Below are 24,156 nucleotides of genomic sequence, written 5' to 3' on the forward strand. Positions count from 1 at the left end.
CCGTGGACAGGTAGAGGATATATAAAGACGTTAGTGCTTGGTAGGCGCTTGACTAATAAGAATAATCAACATCTCAAATGGAGTGGCGCTTTAATTAGTGTTACGATGGGCACATATAGTTATATCGGCTTGGTTATTTCATTGGCATTCATGTTACTCCATTGTATTTCTCATGCAGGCGTGTATTCTTTCATCCTGACGGTTGACGATAATGCCGGCAACTACAAGAAAACACGACGATTTCTCTTTTATGATAACGGTTCTTCCATATCAACAAATTCTTCAGCTGCGATAAGTATTTCACTCGCTAATGAAAACTATTGGATTATAAATGCGGGAAGCATGCAAGTAACCTTTACCTGGAGAGGACGTTTTATAAATGAAGTCCACCAAACTAGGCACTTACTAGCTGCGATTGGAGACTACAGTGGTATTGAAAGTGGTATGTATCACTGCATTATCCCTGAAAATACATACAACAACAACATCTACCAACGCGTACCACACAAGACCTCCCCAAACACACGTATAATCAACATCCAACCCAAAAAGCTCCAAAAAGAATATGGACAAACAACTCAAAACCTTGCATTAAGTTTACTTGAAAAACTAGCGACCTTCCTTTTTTGATATGATGGAGATTACAATACATTAAGAAAGTTCCTGGAACATCGCCGATAAGCAAAGGCGGGAGAAAATGTACTCAAAAGTGTAGGTAGGGTTCCATTAATTAATAACTGATGTATATTTTTAAACATTTTAAAGCATACGACCAAGACTTTGGCCTCAGAAACAGAATGGAAATACCAAACTCAAACGGCATAACATCTTTCCGAGTTGAATTCTCCGTCTTCCGCCCATTATTGGGCATTGTTACTGATTCATCCAGTAACCTCCCCGGAACTACAACGCAAGTCAGCGAAAATTTCAATTTTGAAGATGGCGATCGCTTGACATTTACCATAACCGCTAGAGATTTTGTTGACAACGTGAAAAGAGAACCCGTCGATATATTTGTTGATTCATCACCACCCGTAATCTCTGATCTGTGGCTTGTTAGAGACGGAATGCATTTAGCAGTACATTACAGTCACAATCTCCATGATATGAGGTAAGTTCAGCGCAGTGGTTGAGGCACAACGCCTAGACGTTGAACTACAAGCCTCGGCACACTTTACAGGTTGTCGCTGATCACTACAGCCCACATCATTCCATAAACCATTAAATAATAATTTATTGATTTTAACAGCTTTAGTAGCGCACACCCTAGATATTCCACAATTATTGACCATCGCAATCAGGATTAGCTCCCCGACTTTCGTACGGGCTACCACGAGAGCGTACTAAACAAGGGTTCGAACCCGTAACCTCTTGCACCATAGTCGAAAGCCTTATTGATTGAGCTATCTTGAAATGCAAAAGGACTTCAGGTACAAACAACGCGTTAGTTGTCGTAGCATTTGCTTGAATAATGCAAACAATTTAACGACTTGATTTCTAACATGCTCAAGTCGGATGAGTATAGTGATAAAATCGACCACAACCACGAAGAGTTATACATTATTGCAGATCATTGAATATTATGCTGTTTTTTCTTTTTGTTTTATCATTTTTGATGATTCTACCAGGGCGGATTTTGAAGTTGTAGACACACACAGTGGCATCAGCACACTGCACTGGCAGCTTTACGATAATTCGACATCTACGGTTCAAATTATAGCTGATGCAAACATACCAGTCGTCCAAAAAGCTCAGGTAACTTTCATCGTCATGATGCGTGGGTGGGATTCCAGAAGTAGATTTTTCTTGTGATGCGACTCTCATCCATTCTGAGCAGATGACCAAACCACTGTAAGCGGTGCTTTCTTATGATAGTAGTGAGCTTCAGTTGTTTCGTCATGGATCTTATGAAGTCGTTGGTGATATGCTTGGTCCATTTGATGCGGAGAATTTTCTTTTGGAATCTCATATCAAATGCATCTAATCTGGACGCATCTCTTTCAGTGAGGGTCCAGCATCAGAAGCATATAGAAGGGTAGAAAGAACGCAGGCACTATAGAATTTCATCTTGGTGTCTTAGTTGATATACCGGTCCTTCCACACCTTCTCATGTTCTTTGCTTGTATTAAAATATAGTATCATACGGTAACACATTATTACACATAGCTTGACATTAACGTACGTGTTGTTTTGTATAAACCGACATCATTACTAAAATTAGTCTTTTGAATCAATTATGGTTTAATATCATCAATGTTTTCATTATTTTCCCTATAGTGCAGTGATGATACGTGCTATTACATATTAAAGAACAACGAATGTTTTACAAAGTTGCATAATATAGCATTCCCGGATGGCTCGTTGGTTCATGATCATGATTATTTTTTGACGGTTACAGCAACAAATAAAGCAGGTCTCTCATCAGCACAAACATTAAAGGTTAGTATGATAAGTTTATTTACTTAATTTGCTTAAATACATCAGAAACGAGTAGAATTTCATATGTGAACGTGACGCGGTTATACACTCTAAATTACAAGGATTTAAAAATAACGCCTTAAGGTTGTAATTAGGGACCAATCAAATTTAGATTTAAAATTAATCTAATATATTTGAATTTTAAATCTTAAAGATTTAATTTTATATCTATAAGATTGAAATTTAAATCTAATACTTGATTGGTCCCTAATCACAGTCCCGTATGATTCATTTTAAATCCATGAAATTTCGAGTGTACATGTGAGGTCAGTTTGATGTGAACTGCCGGTGTTGACCAATCAGCGCAATGAAATTAATTAGTTTGGTCTGATTTGTCTCTTGTCTTTCGTCCCGTTGATAATGGTTCCAAAACTATGCATATTTCATTGTAGTCTCTGTACATAAAAGTGTTTGATTATGCTTGACAAAAGTGTCCTTTATATTGTTTTACGTAAAACGTAAGTAAGAAACAACATTAAAAACATGACAAACCCTTTCATCTTACAGATACAAATTGATACAACACCTCCCACTGCTGGCGTTGTTCATGATGGAAAAGCAGGCTCACCCGAAGTAGATTTTCAACAATCACGTGACTTGTGGGCAAATTGGAAATTCATTGACAAAGAAAGTAGGATTCAATTCTACCGCGTTTGGGTTGGTACCGAATGTGTCAGCGATGTAGAAAATGTAAGTCACAATGCAATATGTCTCGCCTTACAGCAAACCACATTGGCAGACACAGTACATGGTTCATTAAGTTGCGTAGACATTATAATCGTCGTTCTGAGGTTTCTTTGCTGCAAATGCAATAGCTGTTTCACGAAATAATATATATAAAAATGTGTGTTTTGTTTTACTTAAGGAACAATTTGTTTGATTTATTTTACTTCATATTTAACATGGGTTAATTATACAACATTCAGATAGTGATCGCCCATGATGCCCCCGGGAGGGTCTTATGAACAATGGGGCATTATCAGTGATCAGAACTGGTTGTGGGGTCAGAGGTAATCGTCACCCACAGCATCTAATGATGGTAATGAAGAGAGTGAAATGTGAATGAATTCTGCCTCCATCGGGGATCGAACCCGGGCCCCCTTGAATCAGAGGCTAAGACCTTAAGCACTTTGCAACGTTGCTCTCTTCAACATGTTGTTCATAGCCAACTAAACTGAATTAAATAAAAGTAACCAGATAGCACTATCAATTTATTTAGCGACCGCTAGAAAACCTCTTATACAATGTTCCCTTCATTAAAATGAAATGAGAATAACACAATGTTTAATTTTTCCTTACAGAGTGTTCAAACAATAAGTACTTCTCTTCTCGTAATGCCATCGCAATTAACTGAAGTTGGTAAAAAGTATTACGTAACCGTGACTGCCTATAACACAGCTCTGCAACCATCTCTGCCAATTTGCTCCGATGGTGTTGTTATTGATGATTCTCCGCCACTTATTTCAGCAATTGACATAGAAAGAGGCGTGGTTACGCCAGGACTAATCCGCGTAGCCGGTGCGACGGACGTGTGGTTTGTAAATGCACGACGAAAGCGGTGTAAAATATTCAATGCCAAGGAACAATGTTTGTAAGTTGTATGCCATTGGGCTATTCCAGTTGAAATCCATACATCTCCCACTGGGGTGTAGATTTCAAACGGAGTCACCCAATCAGCTAACCCCATTTAGGCCATGTCTTCCATAGGGGGTGTAGGATTACGAGTTGTCGTGATGATTTAAATGGGGTGCGTTATGATAATATTGCGCCTTCAAAAATACAAACCGTCTCAAAAGTTCGGTCTTTGTAATAGGAAGTAGAAAATTTTCTTTCCTGAAGGCTCCATGTCAACAAGGCCTAGATTCCCTTTCTTTTGATGATAGCATCAGCTGATTCAACCTTCATTTTACACGCTACTTACCAATCAAGGGCTTTATTGATTGACAGTGACGTTAGACGCAAACTAGTCTTTTTAATTCTGTCTCAGATTATAACAATATATAGTGGGGTTTATAGAAATCTTGTCTAGAGATGTCATTGTTATTTATTCTTCAACTTAGTTTACATGAACTTTGCAATAAACAAACATGCGAGATGGTATTACATCGGTTTCCCAATTATAATGGTTATGTATTTCAGTAACTTTAAAATTCTTAACGTGTTTTTCAGACAAAATTCCAAAGAAACACTTGTCCAGGAATTAGAGTTGATTCCTTTAATGGCAGAGCGAAATGATTCTATTTGTACGGATACTGATGTTGGTAACTGTGATAAACTATCATCTTTTCAAAGTTCAATATATCTGGCTGTAGATAAAAACGTAAGTACTTATTACTCACCATTTGTCGACTCCATTGAATGTACCGCCATTGCCGTTGATTGTGAAAATTTTACCACTGCGCGTTGAGCAGTGCTGTAGTGTCAATTCAATAAAATTAACCTTCTAGAGGTATGGCGTTAAATTTGTTGGGTTTTACCAGCAAATTTATTTTACTTTCCCCTTTTGTTTGACATCGAAAAGAGAATTGTGACGCATCATAGGGAATGCATTGTTTAATTCAAACTTTGGATATGTATAGGATAAGAATATATTGCGTAGAAGTAAACGAAATTATAGTGTAGTGAAAGGAAAACTACAAGCGAGGAGAAAGGGGAAAAGAGTATGACGAAAGAAGAAGCCGAACAAACTAGATGACGATGGGCATTATGATGAAGAGAGGGAGGAGGGCGATGATGATAACGCCTCGTTATGACAAGTCTTATGACAGTATTAAAATTGCGTTTCTTAATAACTTGTTGTTTTGACAGCTTGTTATAACATGGGAAGGCGAGGATCCAGAAAGCAAGATCTTTAAATACGAAGTTGGACTCAGTAGCGATGCAGCTAATATCATACCAGACTTGGGACAGTTTGATACCCACAGCCACAGCTCATACACCATACATCACCCGGCACTCAGTCACGGGATGATAGTATTTCTGACAGTTCAGGCTATCAATAATGCCCAGTTATCATCTACAAAGGTAAACGTCGCCATTTTAAATGCTAAATCAGTCCTATAGCACGTCTTGTTATTTAGAAAAACGACGATAGAAAATAAGTTTTGGTCTTGAGAAGCGTCCAATTTTGCTCATTCGTACCATTTGTCATTTACATGTATTTTAAAAGAAGAAACTTGTGCAAAATTATCCCCCCTCTCAGTAATTTCAACTTTACTGCTTCAAATAATTGAAAAGTGTGTGGCCATCCAATTCATCGAGCATCTTCTAAAACAACAATGCTGACATTTCGACCATTTCAGTCCGACTGTCGTGCTTTTTTTGCATCGAAACAGCCTATATAATGAGTGAAATTAAGAGTGAAATTGAATATTAAGAGAATTGTCTTCATTGTTCGACTTGACTTGAATGCTGCATTCGGTACGGTTGAACACATCAACTTTATTCAACCGTTTCGAAAAGCAATTCAACACTACGGGTGCAACACTTCAAGCCTTAATATACGATTGTGGTCAAATTTCAATTTTTGGTCAAATTGGATATTTATAATAAATTAATAATATTTAGTAAAAAAAGTTTTCTGTTCATTATAAGCCGAACTAATGAGGTAAATCAAAGGAAAAATCTTAGCCACTTAACTCTCATGTTTTATGTGAAATGTAAGTCATAACTCATTTTAAAGATCGTACATTATAGCTGGAAGTGGATTACATCATACCTTACAGTATGGACTTCCACAGGGGTCCATTATGGATCCACATTGAGTTATAAAGCTCCTCTGAGAGAAATAGTTAGATGACATAAGATAAGATACCACGCTAATGCTGATCACACCTGTACAAACTGCCAACTCGTTTTAAGAGAGACGGTTTCCAATCGCGGATTACCATACCTTCTGTTCCACTATATCCCACCACCCCGCTGGCTACGCCACTGTTTTTCGTATTCTATAGAAACGTTAAGACATTAGTCCTCTCAATATATTTGAAGTACTAAACCTTAGATTCTAAAATACCATAATACCGTATTTGTAACGATGTTCATTACTTGGAGTACTCATTGTAAACAGCAGTGGTTTAATAAATGCAATTTTCGTTTCCAGGTAGTGGGTCCTCTTATGATAGACCTTACACCACCTGAATTCATGGGACAGATAAGATTGAGTGCAGAAATGGATGACTTGATTGTCGACTTCAGAAGACAAGATTTTCTTGATGATGAAGATGCTGTTCTACAATTTCATGTTGCTATTGGTATGGTTTTAAAATAAAGTCTACAAAATTGACAAATATGACTTCATGAAGAAGAAACAAAAAACGAAGAAAGAAGGAAAACAGAAAGGAGAAAAAAGCAGAACAAGAAGGAGGAGGAGAGAGAAGAAGCAAAATGGAGGAAAAGTTTGATCAGAATATCCAAAGTGAGTCGTGGCAAGTCTGTAAAATATTTAATACGTCTTTTAATATATTTGTTTTAATTTTCAGGTCATTCAGAACAAAGTACTGAGACATTAATGTTCAAAGATATCGATTCCTACACTGTAGAAGAATGTTACACAGATTCAACTTGCGTAATCATACCTATGATGTCATTAGAATGGGGAATTCATGCCAACCATTTTTACTACGCATCCATCAAAGCTACGAATCATGTTGGTCTGTCAGTAGTGGCAACATCAAATCAATATCGCCATATCCAACAATTGCCAAGCGAGGGAGTTGTCTTGGAAGTATCAATAGATCAGAATAATGGAAACGAGTTTAGTGTAAGTTTATGTTTACATTCAGTGTATTTAATGTGTTAATCAATAATATTATTAAAGTGATACTGCCGATTTGAAGCAAATTCCACCCACTGGATTAAACTACAGCAGTACTCGCCGTACGCCAGAGTTTCTAGAATGCTGCTAAAATCAGAACATTTTTATTGCTAATTTATTGCACATTCTAGGGAAGCGTGGGTACCTTTTTGAAATCGCCGAGTGGGAGGGTTTTCAATGAAATATTTTTTGTGTTAAAACTGAAGCATTATATGTATAAAAGAATATATGAATATTAACTGCACATCATATATAACGATTCGTGATACCCAATCGTGCTAAAATTTATGTGGTTTAGGAGGTAGAGAATTTTATTTCAATTTTATATACGCTAAAATATTTTCTGAATTTAGTCAAAATTAACACTCAATTGATGGTAAAAATTTTATGTAAATTTTACGTAGGTCCCGACTAAAGATTATTGTTTCGACTTTATGGGAATCTAATCTTCAATATCTGGAAGAAACTTTGGGGGACCTTCGTGTAATTATCCTATAAATTGCGAAAATCCAGACCGTGTATACACGAAAAATGGCAGGTTCTATACTGAACCACATGTATATACCCGGTATAATATAGGAGTATTATAGCACGTGCAGCCGGTGCGGCTCAGCGAGTTCAAATCGATAATGTATTGTGCATGTATAGCTGCCCATTTATCATGTTTATTGTCGGATTTATGTTTGTAAAACACGCAGTTATCAACAATTGAGCGCTATTAATACACATTAATGTTTTTAGGGAAATAAAATTCCAAAATATGGTACGTTTTCTACCTTTGCTTGTCACGTGGTAGGCCTATGTTGAAGTTGCGATTATATGTTCAAATAAGTTTCAAATGCATAACAACAAGACAAGTGGCCTAGCGGTCTAAGGCGCTAGGCTCATAGAGTATCCAAAGCGGTGCGCCGTGAGTTCGAACCCCGCCTCTGCCAAATTTAATTTTACTTTTTTTAATTTTCATATTGGGGAAATGTGACTGGGAGAATTGATGTATGGCGTGGAGTGGTGTGGGACTAAACGATGCTTACTAACAGATCTATTTGATTGTAATTTTACCGTGCTACCTAGGCTGTCCAATGATCATTATTAATCATTCTACAACTGGCAACTGGTTTTAAGATGATCCGGTCAATCATTTTAGTGCAGTAATATCGCTATTGGTTATACTGTATTTAAAACGCTATATTTGAGACCATGGAATATAAATTCATGTAATTTGATTAGCAAAATTCTTCAATGAGGTATGTTGAAGGTTGGGGGAGGTATCGCCCTTAAAAACAAAAGCGCTTATAAACAATATTGCTTAAAGCTGCCCGCAGGGTTATAAAGAAACAGTGTTGCTTCAAAAACAATAGCAATCAAATTAGCCCCCTAGTAGAGAGCAGGGCCTGAAGAATGAGGGAAATTAATGAGTAAAAATAAAAAAATAAAATAAAAAAGTTAAAAAAATCGACAATTTAAGGTTACGCCTTTACTTTCTTGCTCTGCGGGGCTATTACATATTGGAATTCCATCAGTTGCAAGTCCTCACTGTGGGAGTTCTGGACCTTGTGGCCTTGATGTTTTTGTTGATACGGGACTGTTCTCTTTTTTATATTTAGGGACCAACAGATATTGATGTGCAAACTTCCACTACCTCAATCGCAGCTACCTGGTATGGTTTTGAGCATCCACATCAATACGTTACTTATAGGGTGGCCGTTGGGTCAACTCCTGGCGGAGATTTCGTCACAAATGGGTTTGTTGACGTTGGAAATGCCACATCCTTCCAACAAAGTGGACTAAGTTTAGAATATTTTCAAGTAAGTTGTTGGGCTCGGTACGTATAGCTTTGAAATAATAATGCGAAGGGGATCGGATTCAAATGGAGGATATTACCACCAACTTTATCATGAGATTATAACAATAATGGCGAAAAACTGACGTTTCCTAATTACGCAACGGACGCAAAGTTGTACATCAGACCGACACTGGGGTCCCATGAAAAACCAGCGATGAAATATTGTGATGGGCTTACCGATAGAACATTGCATGTAATGAGCACAATACACACATTTATTGGTCAAGCTTTGTGTTTTTTAAATATTTAAGACAATGTTGAGCACAATATTGTTCGACTTATAGCAAGACCAAGGTATTGTCCGAAACAAAACCCTTTCAATTTTATTGTATGTAATGTTTTCCTGTTTTTATATTAAATTAAGATATATTATGTAACCGTTGAAGCAATGACTAATGTCGGGTCTGTAAATGTGACGTCAGATGGAGTCAAAGTTTTACAGGAAAATAGTTCATTATCGGGAGTGGAGATATACGACGGTGTCAAGTGTAGTAACATGTCTCAAGGTAATTAAGCAATACAAAGAACGTAGAATAGCACCCAATATATACGACTTGTGAGTAAACATAGCATTCAATGCTCGTCATGACACAAAATATCCCAATAATGGAAGAAACAACATTAACACTGTTAACATGTTATGCTCATGTCATTATGCAACAGGAGATCCTTAATCTCCTGTTGAGTATATGCCCAAGCCTTACGGTTTTTTGATATGATTATTTATTAGTTTCTGTTGCAAAACATGCATCAGATAATTGTCAAATTTAGACCTGGACAATACCAAAAAACGTTCACACTAATATGCACTATACTTATGAGCTATTTTCAATTCTTTGGAAACTTATTCATCTTTTTCTGCTTTTTGTGGTAATCTTTATTCTATAAACTGCATATTTGTGTGAAAATTGAGGGCGCTACTTATGTATATTTTCAATTTAATTTAGACAAATAATATATAGCACCATCATTGTTCACATGTTGTTAAAATAATTTTCGCCTTATTTACTTCTTTTAAAGGATTTATTTATATTATGTTGCAACTTTATCTACAGATTTACCTCAAAGCACAATTCATCACGAGAAGATCTTTTATCCCGAGTGTGAAGAGAACAGGGATTTCCAGATGTCTACGTCTTTCGCTGAAGGTTACTGGAGCATTCCGGAAGCGATGAGTCCATTTATAACACATGCGCTTTGGAGTCTTGAACAGGAGACTGAAAAAGGTGATATAGGTTTGCATAAATTGATTAAGGATAAATAAATGCTGGACATAATAAGTACATTACAATCGCATTATATTCAGTAAGGGTTACTGAAATATTGATTCATAAAGTGATTGTGGATTTTAAGACACTAATTGTCGTTTCTCAATGATTATTACATTGTTAGATGTCGGTGATGTTGTACAAAAACAATGGGAGACAATCATCGATTTTCAAGATTTAGGTCTTGCAACACACCACAAAGAAGCAGATTTATTTCTGCAACCTGGCGGGCATTATCGATCTAAGATTCGACTATGTCACTTGACTGTGTGTTTCCACGATATAGCTTCCGATGGATTCTGGGTAATATCTAGCCCGCCATCAGCTGGTGTTATTAAAACGGAATCGGTTGATGATTTAGCAGAAGGCACGGAAATACGTATTGCCTTTCAACCTTTTGCGCAAACCGAAATACGTAAAAGTATTGGAACAATGATAACGTTTGTATACGAGTGGGGTCTTGTTGAAGATATTGGTATGAAGAAACACTTCGTATCTCAATGGCAGACAGTGGATGGCACTATTGAGAGCGTAGAATGGGTATGTATATACGATATGAATAAAGAATTTACTAACTGGTTTTGCGTAAATTATAAAGATATTCCAAAAATGAGGAAGATAAAGATGGAGTGAAGGAGTAAGAAAAGGGTATAAGAAGACGGAAAAGTAGAATAAGTTATGTATGAAGTGGAGGAAGCAGAGACAAAAGGAGCTAGAAGATGAGACGGGTGATTTGAGACGGCCACAGAAGCATTCCAAAATTAATAATAAATGTTATTGACTGACCATTGGGGTGGTCTAAATAGTTAAAAGTTCAAACATATTCATTTACAAACCAAAATTACTGTTTTTCTAGGTGAGATTCAAAGCTTTCTTTCCACATCAGTTGAGTCGACTTTCTTGTTATCAAATCGCATTGAGATGTATCAATCAGGTTGGCTTGTCTGCAACGATCTTCCCAGATATCAGAGATTGTGATGCTATAAAACAACAACAGATTGTCATCGATGCTTATCGTAAGTACTCTCTACAGTCCACATCTAATATACCTATATTTCCCGTACAAGAAATGTCAAATACATTTTCTATCCCTGTAATTTTACTTTGCAATTGTAATTACTTGGCAATCGTAATCTATAATTCGCCGTGGGGTCCGTGGATAACGACTGGTAATGTAGACTATACCATTATTAATCAACCAAAAACAGACCCTCCGAGTTTGATACAGATTAACCTTCCACTTCTATGTACACCAATTACCTAGAGACGGAATCGAGGCTGTGGGACAGTCTTGGAACAATCGACCAACGTAATAAACTTAAATATTTTATAATATTGTATGTATGAATTTTGTATAACTTAGCGGAAATTACCCTGGAAAAGTACAGCATGTGGACCAAACCAGATCGTGATTATACCCCTAGTAGCAGTATTATATCAGCTGTGTGGTCATCTTTAAGGAATCAACAATATAAATGGGCAATCATTGAAGACACACAAAGTTTTGATTATGCTGGACTACGGATATTGCCAAATGATCCGTGTGAACATCCAATGGCTCTAAAATGTGGGGAAACAGGTATGATCTAAATGATAAGCCACGATTTAACCAAATGGGATACATAAGTCAAAAAATTACTTCCTATGTTGCCACATTAACGCATTTATACACGGGCTCAACTCTAAATGGGATACAGAAGTAAAAAAAAATCGCTTGTTTGTTTACCACATTAAAGCACATTTAAATTAACTCTTGATGCCTGCGAATATTTTGATCATTGCGATTGTAGCTGCAGATTAACGCCTCCCTAACAAACCCCGCGTATAGCTTGGATAGAATGGATCGTTATATTTTTAGGCCCTTAGCTGTACCGAGGAGCTGATGTTATTATGTGGCTTGGCATCAAATGAATGAATTAAGGTTGTATGAGTAGATGTTGGGAGTATATTAAGAAGTTCTTTTTGGTTCTTGGTCCTCCAAATTTCTCCTCTAAGGAGTTTCCAGTTAAAGGTCTATTCAATAATTTGCACATTCTATCGTAAAAGTCTTCTAAATTCAATTTATGGACACTTTGTTAGTAGTATAGATGTGCTTACATAGCCTGCCAGTGGTGAAGCCGAAATATGTGTATAAACGACAAATTACGAGGGTTGGTCAATAATATCCCGCAACCATTATTTATCTCCGCTCATGCATGACTTAGATTAGATGACTGTTACTTACGATCAATAGAGTTTGTACCTTTGTCTTTCAAAACACACAGCAAGTAGTATCAGAGTACCTTTAATTACGTAATCTCATTTGCATAAAGTCATTCCCATATGTAGACTGATAATTGTCAACATTGGCGGGAAATTTGAATTGTAGTTGAGGAACATGTAATAAAAAGAAGCAGAAGTAAGGAACAAAGCAATTTACAAGCCTTATTTTTGGTATGAGGTAATCTGAGAATATTCAATTGATAATTGTGAAAGAAGAAATGAATCCGCCAACAGATCAGAAAAGGGACTGTCTTTGAACTTAACCAAAAATAGGCCTTAACGACAAACAAAAATGGTGTGAAAATCGGGAGAAAAGAGCCCACACGGTAGAAGAAAGAATCCAAGTTATCTCCAAAGTAAAACAAAAACAAATATTATTATTGGTTTGGTATGAGAGATCATAGTCAGGACAATAGAATTTGTTGCAATCAAAATAGAAATATGCGCATGCGTGGATGTTACGCATGATTGAAAGTACCGAAAATGTATGAAAAAAGTAAACTTTCATCAAAAAAACGCTAAAAATTTGACTAATACAAGGTTTGCGGAACAGTAGCTGTGTGAGTGAATTGATATACCAAGTCTTATGCTAGAATTAGACATACCTTTCGAAATTCAAATTTCTTATTCAATCCAGAGCCTCTCTATGGTGTGCTACTTTGATTACAAAAACAAGACCTTTTGAAAACAAGGATTCATTAAGAACGAAATGTTTGTGATTTCACCACTGGGATCTCCCTTTTTAATAATCAGTAGATACCCAATCAAACCAGGTACGATTTGTTAACTTTTGTCATCGATTAATCTTTCTATCTCTTATTATGTAAAAAACAATGGGTGATAAAGACTACTCAAAATTGGAGATATTCAACGCGACCCTTTTCTTTAATAAAAATGGTATAGATCGAAAAAGAGTACAGCATCATTCCTATGTTATCAGTCTTAAAAGTTGCACAAACCGCGCCAGCTTCCATACTTTTATTCTCGAGATATTTGGAATAATGTAACAAATACCTCAATTTGGCGCGAGATTTTCTTGACTATTTTCACCATACATCAGGCAGTGTCCATACACTATTGTGTTTATGTTAATGTTATTACGTGATCAAGTATTCAGCATCGCTAATACATATTTGTTTTGAAAGACAAAAGTACAAACTTGTATTTAGCGTAAGTAACAGTCATCCAAGTCATGCATGAGCGGAGATACACCACTTGCGGGAACTTATTGGCCAGCCCTCGTAGTAGGACATTTAACATGGCATTGTAATATCTCTACCTAAGTAGTGAAATTAGCATGTAATTGAATGGGCCTTTTATGACTTTAGCAATTTATACGTAATGTGATTTTTTACCCTTTCCCTGAGATCAAAAGGTGTCGGATGGTGGATCACATGAAGGAAAGCTTGTTCAAATAGAACAGCAGCCTTAAATTTAGTAGGGTATAGTTATAGTTAGAGATTGGATTCCGTTCTAAGCCTTCATGGAACGTAGCAAGTAGGAGTTCTACTGCTGTATGGTTTAAATCAAGTAATTTGCATATTTTGTCAGAAATGCTGTGCACTCAAAAAAATTTTTGTACCCAGTACGTTTCTCGTCGTCTGTGTTTGGAGCTGAAATGCTGTGCACTTTTGTGTTTTGTTTTCAGAGGATAACTTCATCAATATTAAAGACTTAAACCTAAGCCATGGAAAACGTTATATTGTATGTATACATGGTGATGCAACTACGATAAAACATGAAAAATGGACGGAAAACGTCGACACGATATCAGCTTGTAGCGATGGTGTTGTTGTGGATACAACTCCGCCAATAGCAGGAAATGTATGGATTGGCTGGAACAATGACAATATATATCAGGTATATTGCTTTGCTTTTAGAACTTGCAACCAGATATAAAGGGTGCCACAATAATAAAGGGTTCACAAAAAATAACTCCCCCCTTAAAATTACAAGACATTTCTTTGCATAACCTGTGAATAAAGGAATCATTTTCCTACCCTCCCAAAGTTCTTTCCTTAAAAAATCTTTTTGTTTTGGCCAAAAATAATCACATTTTCCAAAAATGATGCTTTCAGAAAAAGTTGCACTTTTCCACATCCTATACATTTAAAGTACAAAAACATTCTCGATATCAATGTTTTGATTTATTTAATGGTGTTTTTGTTTTCTTTAATTTTTATGTATACGATTACCCAGTCACCCATGCAATCATCTTGCAGTATAAAACAATGACTAATTGACATGTACGGGGTTTTTCTAGAAGATTTTATTTATCCGGTGTTTCAAAAATGGTAAAATCAATTTAGGAGTTACAAAACATTTCTTTGCATAACTTAACATTCATTTTGTTGATTTGAAAAATTTAAAAACCTGTGAATAGAGGCATCTTTTTGCTACCCTACCAAAGTTATCCCTTCTCAAAATCTTTTTGTTTTGGTCAAAAATAATCACATTTTTCAAAAATGATGCTTTAAAAAAAATTGAGCTTTTCAACATCCCATACATGTAATGTACAAAACTTTCTCGGTATCAATGTTACGATTGATTTAATTGTTTTTTTTTCCTTCACCTTTTTGTCTCTGAACTCTTAGTCACCCATGCAACCATCACGTAGTGCAAAATAATGATTTGTTGAAGCTAATTTTGACATAAATGAGGATGTTGAAAAGTGCAACTTTTTCTGAAAGCATCATTTTTAGAAAACGTGATTATTTTTGGCCAAAACAAAAGATTTTTAGACGAAAGAACATTGGAAGGGTAGAAAAACAATTCCTTTATTCACAGGTTTTTAAATTTTTCAAATCCACGAAATGTATGTCAAGTTATGCAAAAAAATGTTTTGTAATTTTAGGGGGGAGTTATTTTTTGTGAACCCTTTAGTATGCTCGCCTGGAATTGGTCCCATTCGTCCCAACAAGGATGTTGCTTTCTTAGTTAAACACTGTTTGGTTTGAATCGCATTAGGGTATATATTTTTCAACCTGAAAATACCAACTGAATTGACCGTTTTTACATAGAGATCTCGCCGCTCTACAAGTCAGCATCGTCGAAGGCACCACGTTGAATTTGTCCCTATAGCACTATCGGTACCCGCTTTAGTAGGTATTTTTCTGTCACACCTTGGGAATGCAATGAATGTATCAAGCATAATAATTAACATTTGCATAGTGTTATCGTTTTCCATCAAAATAATAGGGGAAGCACTGAGCAAATGCTCAGGGCACGATAAAAAAGAGCCATTTGGTACCTATCTGGCACCGATAGAGCTTCAGGGTCAAATAAGACATACCTTAAAAGCTACTCCTGCAACTGAAACTCCATCAATATTAGTAGGTACATATGGCTTGGATATGGCAGTTTTGTTTCAAATAAACACATTTGGAACACATGTTTTTACTTGTATATTTTAAAGCTAATTTATAGTTATTCTTCTAATATTACAAGTATGCTTAGCTTTTACATCTGTTAAGGCCGTACTACACCCATATATTGGTTTGATTGGTCTAAAAAAATATTTTTTCATTTATAGCTAGGCGATATATGTACGGATCATGTGAAATAAAAATAATTATGAAACCACTTTGTAAAAGTGTGTCTTTTAACCCATTTGTCTTAAAGTTGACTGGTTGGTAAGGACGCTTATTTTTTTTAGCGATCCACTTTTTACGTCTGTGACAGGCGGCGTAGGAAGCGCAACACGTGACGTACGAGGCTGGCGAAGATACACTGACAGCCCCATTCAAAATACACGGTTAGCAATTACAAATAGAAAATTATCATACTTGCAGTGGGGTACTTTGTCGTACCCCGACGGTTTTAGAGTAAGATAATTTTGCTTTGACACCACATAACAAATTTAGAATTCTTTGTGACGATTTCATGATTATGTGTTAAATCTAATGGCGACCTCAAAATTGGCGATATCGGTGTGATCGGTTCCATCACCGCCTGGTCTGTGATGTCAACGGATGTCACTCTCCATAGGGATGGGCGATACCAGCTTTTGTCGATTGTCAATCTAGAGCAGTCAGGGGGTGGCGGCCGAATTTTTAGAAAAAATAAAATTAAATAAAAAAATAAAAAAATGGCCGCGGAGCGCGCTTGCGCGACGCAGGAGGTTGTCTGAGGGAGGATGTTCCCCCCTCAGAAATAAGAAACTGGTGCAAAATGAAGATCTAATTGAAGCGATTTGGTGGACAATTTTGGCGCTATTACTCACGGTGTAAAATGTTAGTTTGGCGGCCGAATATTTGTGAAATGTGCGGTTCATGAAGCCTTTCTTGGACAAGTTTCCCTATTGTCGTAGGCCTATAAATTGTTTTAAACATAAATCGGCGAAAGAAGAAGCGAAAATGGCCACTTGTATATCGATTACGCAGGGGAGTGTAAAATGAAGAAAATTGAAGTGTTTTGGTGGACCATTTTGGTACTAGTGTGTAAAATTTTAGTTTGAAAAAGCCGCGAATTTGTTAAATGATGGTCCATGAAACCTTCCTTGGACAAGTTTTCCCTGTAAGCCTATACCGCAAATTGTGTTAACATAGGAGTTTGAAAAATTTGCAAGATGAAGGTCGAATTGAAGCCATTCGGTGCATTGTTTTTACACTACTATTTGAATCAATCGCTTTAAACAGAAAAAAGGGCCCGAACTCAATTTGCAAAACTTGAGATTGGCAATTACTAAAGCATGCATAAATCGATGAAGTCGGTATGGAGTCCGTCTTAATACTGACTTTGGTGGCAAAATGTGAGGGGCCCTGCATATCGGCGGACCCGCAGTAATTTTCACATGCTTTTAGGACGAGGACCCGCCTTCAAGCAATACCTAAAATAATCGCAGGCATATATAGGACCTACTTCCAATCGTCCCGACTGTGCGATTATTTAGACATCGGCCTACTCAATTACGTGCAATTTAGTTTATCTCCTCCTTTCCTCCATTTTCTCTTCTCATTTTCTCCTTTCTTCCCCTTCTCTTCTCTTTTTTTTTGGGGGGGGGGCCCATCAGCCCCCTGAATCCGCGCCTTAAATGAGTCAATGTGTATGTTGGGGGAGGGGAGGGGGGTACTGAGGCCTACCACATTTAATTACGAACTTGCTTACTCTTTGTGGGATTTCGAATCGCAACACAGGTAATAATAAAAATAGTAGCAAACTTCACTTTACTAACAAGATACAACAACTTTACAACTTTCTTTTTAATTAATGAAACAAAGCTTATTTTTGACTCAGAGTTTAATTTTAAGATGCTATCCGCAGTCAATAACTTTGCACATTCTTCGGGTTCCTTTGTTTCCACTCTTGTTAAAAGAAGACAAAACCTGATGATCAGCTGACTCTTTCTGTTGACAATTTAAGTTTAAAACATTATTAACACAATTTGTGTGTTGATTGTAAACAAAACCAGTAGGCCTACAATTGGCTAGTTTCAAATCTTTCGTAACATATTTTAAACCGTGTTTTTTGTACTGAAAATATTTTGTAAAAGATTTGCAATTACTTTGATTGGGATCGAACATTGCCACTTTACAATGCTCAAGGTCACCAAAACTCAGATGTGTGAAAAATCCTTTTTGTTAAAAATTGTATGAAATCATCCCTCAGCGTAAACTAGTTTCTATACACTTCTAAATGTGAATGATACGGTAGGTAGCTGAAAAGTGTTTTGTGACGTTACATGTACGTACATTAGGAAAACAATTGTTATTTAAAGCACCGTAACATTTTTCAAAATCAGGATTTTTACCTAGGCCTAATTGTAATAAATATAACATAACAAACACACCCTGAAATGTTTTATCGTGTAGGCCTACATGCCCCGTCAATATCCGCCATGATGTGCTGCTGAGTGCATCTCCCATAGACTATCCATTGGATTATTCAAAACTCTGTTACAATGTAGGCCTAGGCCTAGCGGTGAGCCAGGCTGCGAGATCTGGATCTGGATCATTTATACTCCAATGAAAAGCTCTGCACCCGGGATTCTGCTAGAGTTGGAGATAGCCTAGTCTAGACCTACCACACAATTTATTCGCTACCTGAAGTCGCTAATAGAGAATGAGAGATTAGAATATTTGTTTATATTTGTTTTCAATTTTCTAATCTTTTTTTCAATACGTTCCATTCAATAATTCTTTAGGCCTATTCTGTCACGGTCTGTAAAGTACGGTATCGTACGCGTACCGGTATCAGAGAATCCGCGGTATCGAGTATCGCGCAACCTTAGTCAAAGGTCAAAACCAATTATAAAAATATGGCGTCGATTTCGTCGGCTTATCTTCGAAGCGAGCAGTGATTTTATCAGTTCCAAGTTTCACACGGATTTTTCATCTTTTTCTCAAAGTGGAAGGAATACACACCCGCTACAGGTAAGTGACGAAACCGTTACTACACATGAAGTTTTAGGGTGTGTCCAACAGTTTAATATTGAGGTTTTACCATTGTCAACATACCGATTCACATTATTATCGTGTTTTCTAAGCTTTCTATTTTCTCAGAAAACTGAGCAAAAATTCACCTAATACTGAAAATTGACTGTTTTGACTGTTCTTTAATTTCAACCATATCAAACCTGAAACAAATGTGCTGCCTTGTGAACACAAATTTTGCATATCATTGTCAACTGGAAGGGGAAAATAAGTTTAATTTCATTGATAACATGAAATTGATGCATATTTGTGTTTTCAAAGCTGTGCATAATTAATGCATTTCCAAAATAAAAAATATTTTGGTACTATTAGGGTCTGTCATTGCTGATAAATAAGTGTGTAAAGTGGATTCACGTCAGCAGTTCTGAAATTGCAAATATGATCAAAATTGTGATGGGGTCATCATGTACCTCTCTTTGGCTTGTACAACTAAAAGCATGTAAGCTACATTATTATCAATACCACCAATAGAACGAGAAGATTTGCCCTTCATGTTGCATACCACTTTGACCAATTTTTTTCTCATTTCTTCACAAAATGCAAAAACCCGCAAAAAATGTGATGGGTGTAGTACCCCTTAAAGGTTTCATATTTTGAAACATGATGCTTAAGGTGTCCTTCTTCGCGTAATTTATCCAATACTATCAAGCAGATGTTGTAATAACTCACCTCAAAGATCTACTCTTTTTTTTATATTATTCAGATATCTACATCGGAAGTGGTAGTACAATGGGATTCGTTCGTTGATGTGGAAGAGCACGCACGATCCCCACATCATTCTGGAATCAAGCACTATGAGATTGCAATAGGTATGCCTATTGTAAACAAAAGTTTGGTAAAATTCTCTGGAAAATCTTACAAGCTCAAAATTATTTTTAACCCACGCAGTTGGTAGTGTCATCCGTGTAACCAAAGTAATTGTATACACTCCATGACATACGGGTATTAATTTCGAGTCTTGTGCATATTAGGCGCGATATAAATTGCTCTTATTATTATCATTTCATCTAGTTCTTTTTCAATATGTGACTGTACACCACGAATGAGCCGTAAAGTCGGCCCGGTCAATTTTGTTTTATTTTGTGTTTAGAAAATATATATTATAACTTTATAAGCTTTTAAATGGTATATCACTTGACTTCAAACGATATCCAGAAGCGGAGTTATGGTTTGTTGAACTTTGGTCCTTCAACAAAATGGTAACCTTTTTTTCGGTTCTACATGTGTCTGTTTTTCCACATTGCTGGTAATAAATAAATATTATAACTTTATAAGCTTTTAAATGGTATATCACTTGACTTCAAACGATATCCAGAAGCGGGGTTATGGTTTGTTGAACTTTGGTCCTTCAACAAAATGGTAACCTTTTTTCGGTTCTACATGTGTCTGTTTTTCCACATTGCTGGTAATAAATATCAAACAGTCATAATTGGAGGTGATTTCAAATCATCCCCAAGTCAACGATGTTCAGGAATGTCCTCTCATTGTAACCCACCGCTTGAACAGGATTTAGCTAAAGCAAACAAAGACTAGAGCTATTTAAGAATTCTATAAACATAGGTAGAAGTTCATTATCCTCTTTAAAAGGTGTTTGACTGGCGCTATCAAAATGAGATACGTGTCGCACCAAATTGAGGTACCTATGAATACGACCTTCATGTACATTTTACAACTCAGAATACAATTTAGAACATTTACGGTGTTCGGTCACATATGACCTGAATGTCCATGATGTACACTACCACCCGTGAAGTATCTCTTGACTATGGTTTTGTTTTAAATTTGAGAGGAGACATTCCAGTACAGAACCCCGAAACAATTAATTACATAACACCCCTTTCCTACTGTTAATATTTGACCACTTAATTTCCATGCATTTCCTGGCATTTTGCCTTTGACGTATTTCTTCCTCATGCTAAATCCGATTCATGATAAACGTTCTAGATATTTAAAGAATACACTGTTATTACAAGGGTTATTGTTAAACCTCTTTATTTTGTTATCTTATCCGAAAACCTCTTGTCAAGGTTCATCACCTGGGGGCAATGACATCCAAGCGTACATACTGGTTGGAATAACCAATAGCGCCATCATTCGAAACCTCAGGCTGCAGAATGGACACAGGTATTACGCAACAGTAAGAGGTAATGTCAATGACCAAGTTCCATTTAAGTCGTCTACGAATTCAGAAATCAGAGACTTTCACATATAAAACACTGATACACATAAACCCATTAACATAATTATTAAATTAGGGATCAGCGTGGAACACTGGTTAAGGTTTTTGCATTTGGTGCAAAAAATAATTCCGCTCTCCCCGTGGCACATCTGGTAATGACGGGGCAGATGACCCCTGACAAAAAAGACCTCGTTACAGTCGGTTCCGATCAGGGTAATAAGCCCGATTGTTGGCTACACTTGACTGTCCTGCAAAAAATTCCCCTACCAGCTATCTTCGGCGACCCCCTTCGTTCACCAGGTCACTTGTGCCTGGCCGAAGTTTCGTCAGCGTTATCTGCTAGATTTCAGCTGTTAATGCCTATATGCTCGACATAAAAAAATGCTCATTTTCATCTGATATTTAAACGCTTCATACTTTATACCTATAAATCGCGTAAAATCAGAAAAAAAGGAATCAAATCTCAAATCTGGCGATTCAAAATACGATGCGCCGCCAGCAGTTGCTCTTTCCACTCCAATGTTTCAACTTCAGGGTCGACATCGCCGTTCTAGCTACCATTAGATTTTCACGGGTGTGTGATATAATGTTGAAAACAGCTCCACGAAGGATTGCGTGTGATCATGTGATCAATAGATAGAAAATGAATTCTGTTTCTGTGTTGTATTCGTTTCGTATAACGCGGACTTTGGATGTCGACATTTCCCATTATGCACGGCGTATTTTTGACCTCTCCCCCCAGCAAACGCTGGAGGTACCTCGTATTGTGAACCGACCGAATTAATTATTCCTTGCACATGCTAGAATCCAGTACTATAAACGAAGAGGCTTACCAATTTCACCAATTTAATTAAATAAATGACAAGATTATTTAAAAAGTACAATCCAGACGTTTGGTGACGATGAATAAGGTTTTAAAATGCAATAACATAACACAATATTGTTAAATATGATAAATGGATAAAATAATTTCATTATATATAAACAGCAACCGATTTCGTTGGCCTCTCTACACACTCAACATCCCCTGCAATTACTGTGGATACCACGCCACCATTAATCATACCAGGCAACGTTAGTATTGGCGGTAACTTCATTAGATCAACAAACCACGTGTCAGCCATGTAAGTTTACAATACATTGTTTGTGTAAATTAAACGAATATTGTTTGTAAAATGTTATATAACATCAAATATAAAGCGTTTCACATGTTTATAATACGCGGGATAATACGCACGGTATGCGTTTTATTCTGTGCTTTGGAGTGCAACAGGGATACTGATCAAAAGTACTACTATACGCTTACATGTGCGAGTGATCAGCATGATATGGTTCAATTCAAAAGTACCGCGTGAACGTACTAGTCCAGCGCGGTATATTTAAAAAAAAATTTCACCTATTGCTATGGTAGTTAATCCGCTTATTACATCACTTCGCCAGCGTATTCAAATTGCGTACATTTGCATAGTCTCCCAATGCATGCTGCATAATGTTCTGGATTCTGTAATATGGCATAATACTATATATTAATAACGTAATAATCAGCATGTCACCAAAGTGGTATAGATCCCGTGTGGATAGGTCTTGATTTGTATTCGTATCAACCGGTGCTGACATTATTTGTTTTGACACTATCTCCACAGATGGCGTAGCATATTTTCTGATCTGGAGAGCAACATTGCGTATTATCTTTGGGCTATTGGATCACAGCCAGGTCATTCGGATATCAGGAAATTCACAAAATCTATTACAGCAGCTGCAAACACTGAACCTGGTGAACTTCTTAAGCTCCATGAAGGCCACGGGTATTACATAACAATAAAGGTAAGGAATTTTTTTCATATCCCGGGTTTGCTTCATATTTTATATTGATAGATCAATTTCTGTACACAAAAGCCAATAAGCAACTTGTGGCTACATGAAACAGTGTTGTGCACAACAACCCAGAATGAAGCCCAAGGACCTCATGAGTGGCAGCAAAAATGACGAAGCACGTCAGGAATGTATTGTCATCCGTCTTCCCTACCAAGAGTGAACATCTTGAAACAGGTTATTGAGATGTAAAGGATAACTATACTGGTGGTAGTTGCTAGTAATCTACTTTTCAGTTCATCTTTACTACTTTGAAATAATAATTCGTTTCTCCCGCAGGCAGTCAATAGGGTCGGCTTATCAAGTCTTCAAACTTTCGGGGCTTTTAAAGTGGAATCTTCTCCTCCAATTGCCGGACACGTCTATGATGGTAACGTGACTTTAACTGACCAAGATTTTCAAGTGAATACCAAAGTCATATATGCTTCATGGGAAGGGTTTCATGATGCCCATACAGGTGTCATAGGTTACACGTGGCGTGTAGGATCTTGTGCTGGATGTGATGACGTGCTTCCTGACAGAGATGTTGGGTATACTACAGGTTAGTCAGTCCTTTGATTAGGTTCCTGCATGCAGAACTTATAATATTTGGTTGGGTGAAAAGATATTTTTATGGAGGTCTGAAACTCAAGTAGTTAATGTAAACTATTTCAAATGGTTAATAGATCTGTGTGTGGGGTGGTTGGATTGTGGGTGGGTTGGGTTTGGGGATAGGCGGTGGGGTGCGTGCATGTCAGTTTGCCCCGATGACCGAGTATAGTGTGTTGCACCTGTATTATGTGTCATGGTCCTGCATTTTTGCAAGGTGATCCGAAGTCTGGAAAGTCTACATCACCATCATATTTGCAAAAATATCCGATGTGGTTATGTTGGTAGTTGTGAGGGGAATGTGGGTGTTATGTTGAGGATGTAGTGTCAAATTTATTTGATTGCACATAGATGAAGGTCATGGTGGACCTTGTATAGCGATTTCTAGATGATTATTTTTTCTTTACATGAACTTTATT

The 24,156-nt window shown here is 36.9% G+C and overlaps 1 protein-coding gene across 1 annotated transcript in view; it reads left to right on the plus strand.

Moving 5' to 3' along the window:
* Positions 1-24,156, plus strand: part of LOC140169403 (uncharacterized) — a 61,317-nt gene that overhangs the window by 21,887 nt on the left and 15,274 nt on the right. The window contains exons 16-37 of the mRNA XM_072192662.1: positions 11-295; positions 766-1,111; positions 1,629-1,755; positions 2,278-2,439; positions 2,986-3,168; positions 3,780-4,069; positions 4,648-4,798; positions 5,287-5,502; positions 6,581-6,731; positions 6,960-7,240; positions 8,899-9,099; positions 9,502-9,643; positions 10,193-10,363; positions 10,530-10,945; positions 11,262-11,421; positions 11,769-11,984; positions 14,316-14,527; positions 19,802-19,907; positions 21,126-21,242; positions 22,266-22,401; positions 22,921-23,101; positions 23,429-23,690. Coding sequence (XP_072048763.1) covers positions 11-295; positions 766-1,111; positions 1,629-1,755; positions 2,278-2,439; positions 2,986-3,168; positions 3,780-4,069; positions 4,648-4,798; positions 5,287-5,502; positions 6,581-6,731; positions 6,960-7,240; positions 8,899-9,099; positions 9,502-9,643; positions 10,193-10,363; positions 10,530-10,945; positions 11,262-11,421; positions 11,769-11,984; positions 14,316-14,527; positions 19,802-19,907; positions 21,126-21,242; positions 22,266-22,401; positions 22,921-23,101; positions 23,429-23,690 — 4,512 coding nt within the window. The remainder of the gene's footprint in view (positions 1-10; positions 296-765; positions 1,112-1,628; positions 1,756-2,277; positions 2,440-2,985; positions 3,169-3,779; positions 4,070-4,647; positions 4,799-5,286; positions 5,503-6,580; positions 6,732-6,959; positions 7,241-8,898; positions 9,100-9,501; positions 9,644-10,192; positions 10,364-10,529; positions 10,946-11,261; positions 11,422-11,768; positions 11,985-14,315; positions 14,528-19,801; positions 19,908-21,125; positions 21,243-22,265; positions 22,402-22,920; positions 23,102-23,428; positions 23,691-24,156) is intronic.

This window comes from Amphiura filiformis, chromosome 14 (genome assembly GCF_039555335.1).
Source record: "Amphiura filiformis chromosome 14, Afil_fr2py, whole genome shotgun sequence".
In the NCBI taxonomy this organism is placed as follows: Eukaryota; Metazoa; Echinodermata; class Ophiuroidea; order Amphilepidida; family Amphiuridae; genus Amphiura; species Amphiura filiformis.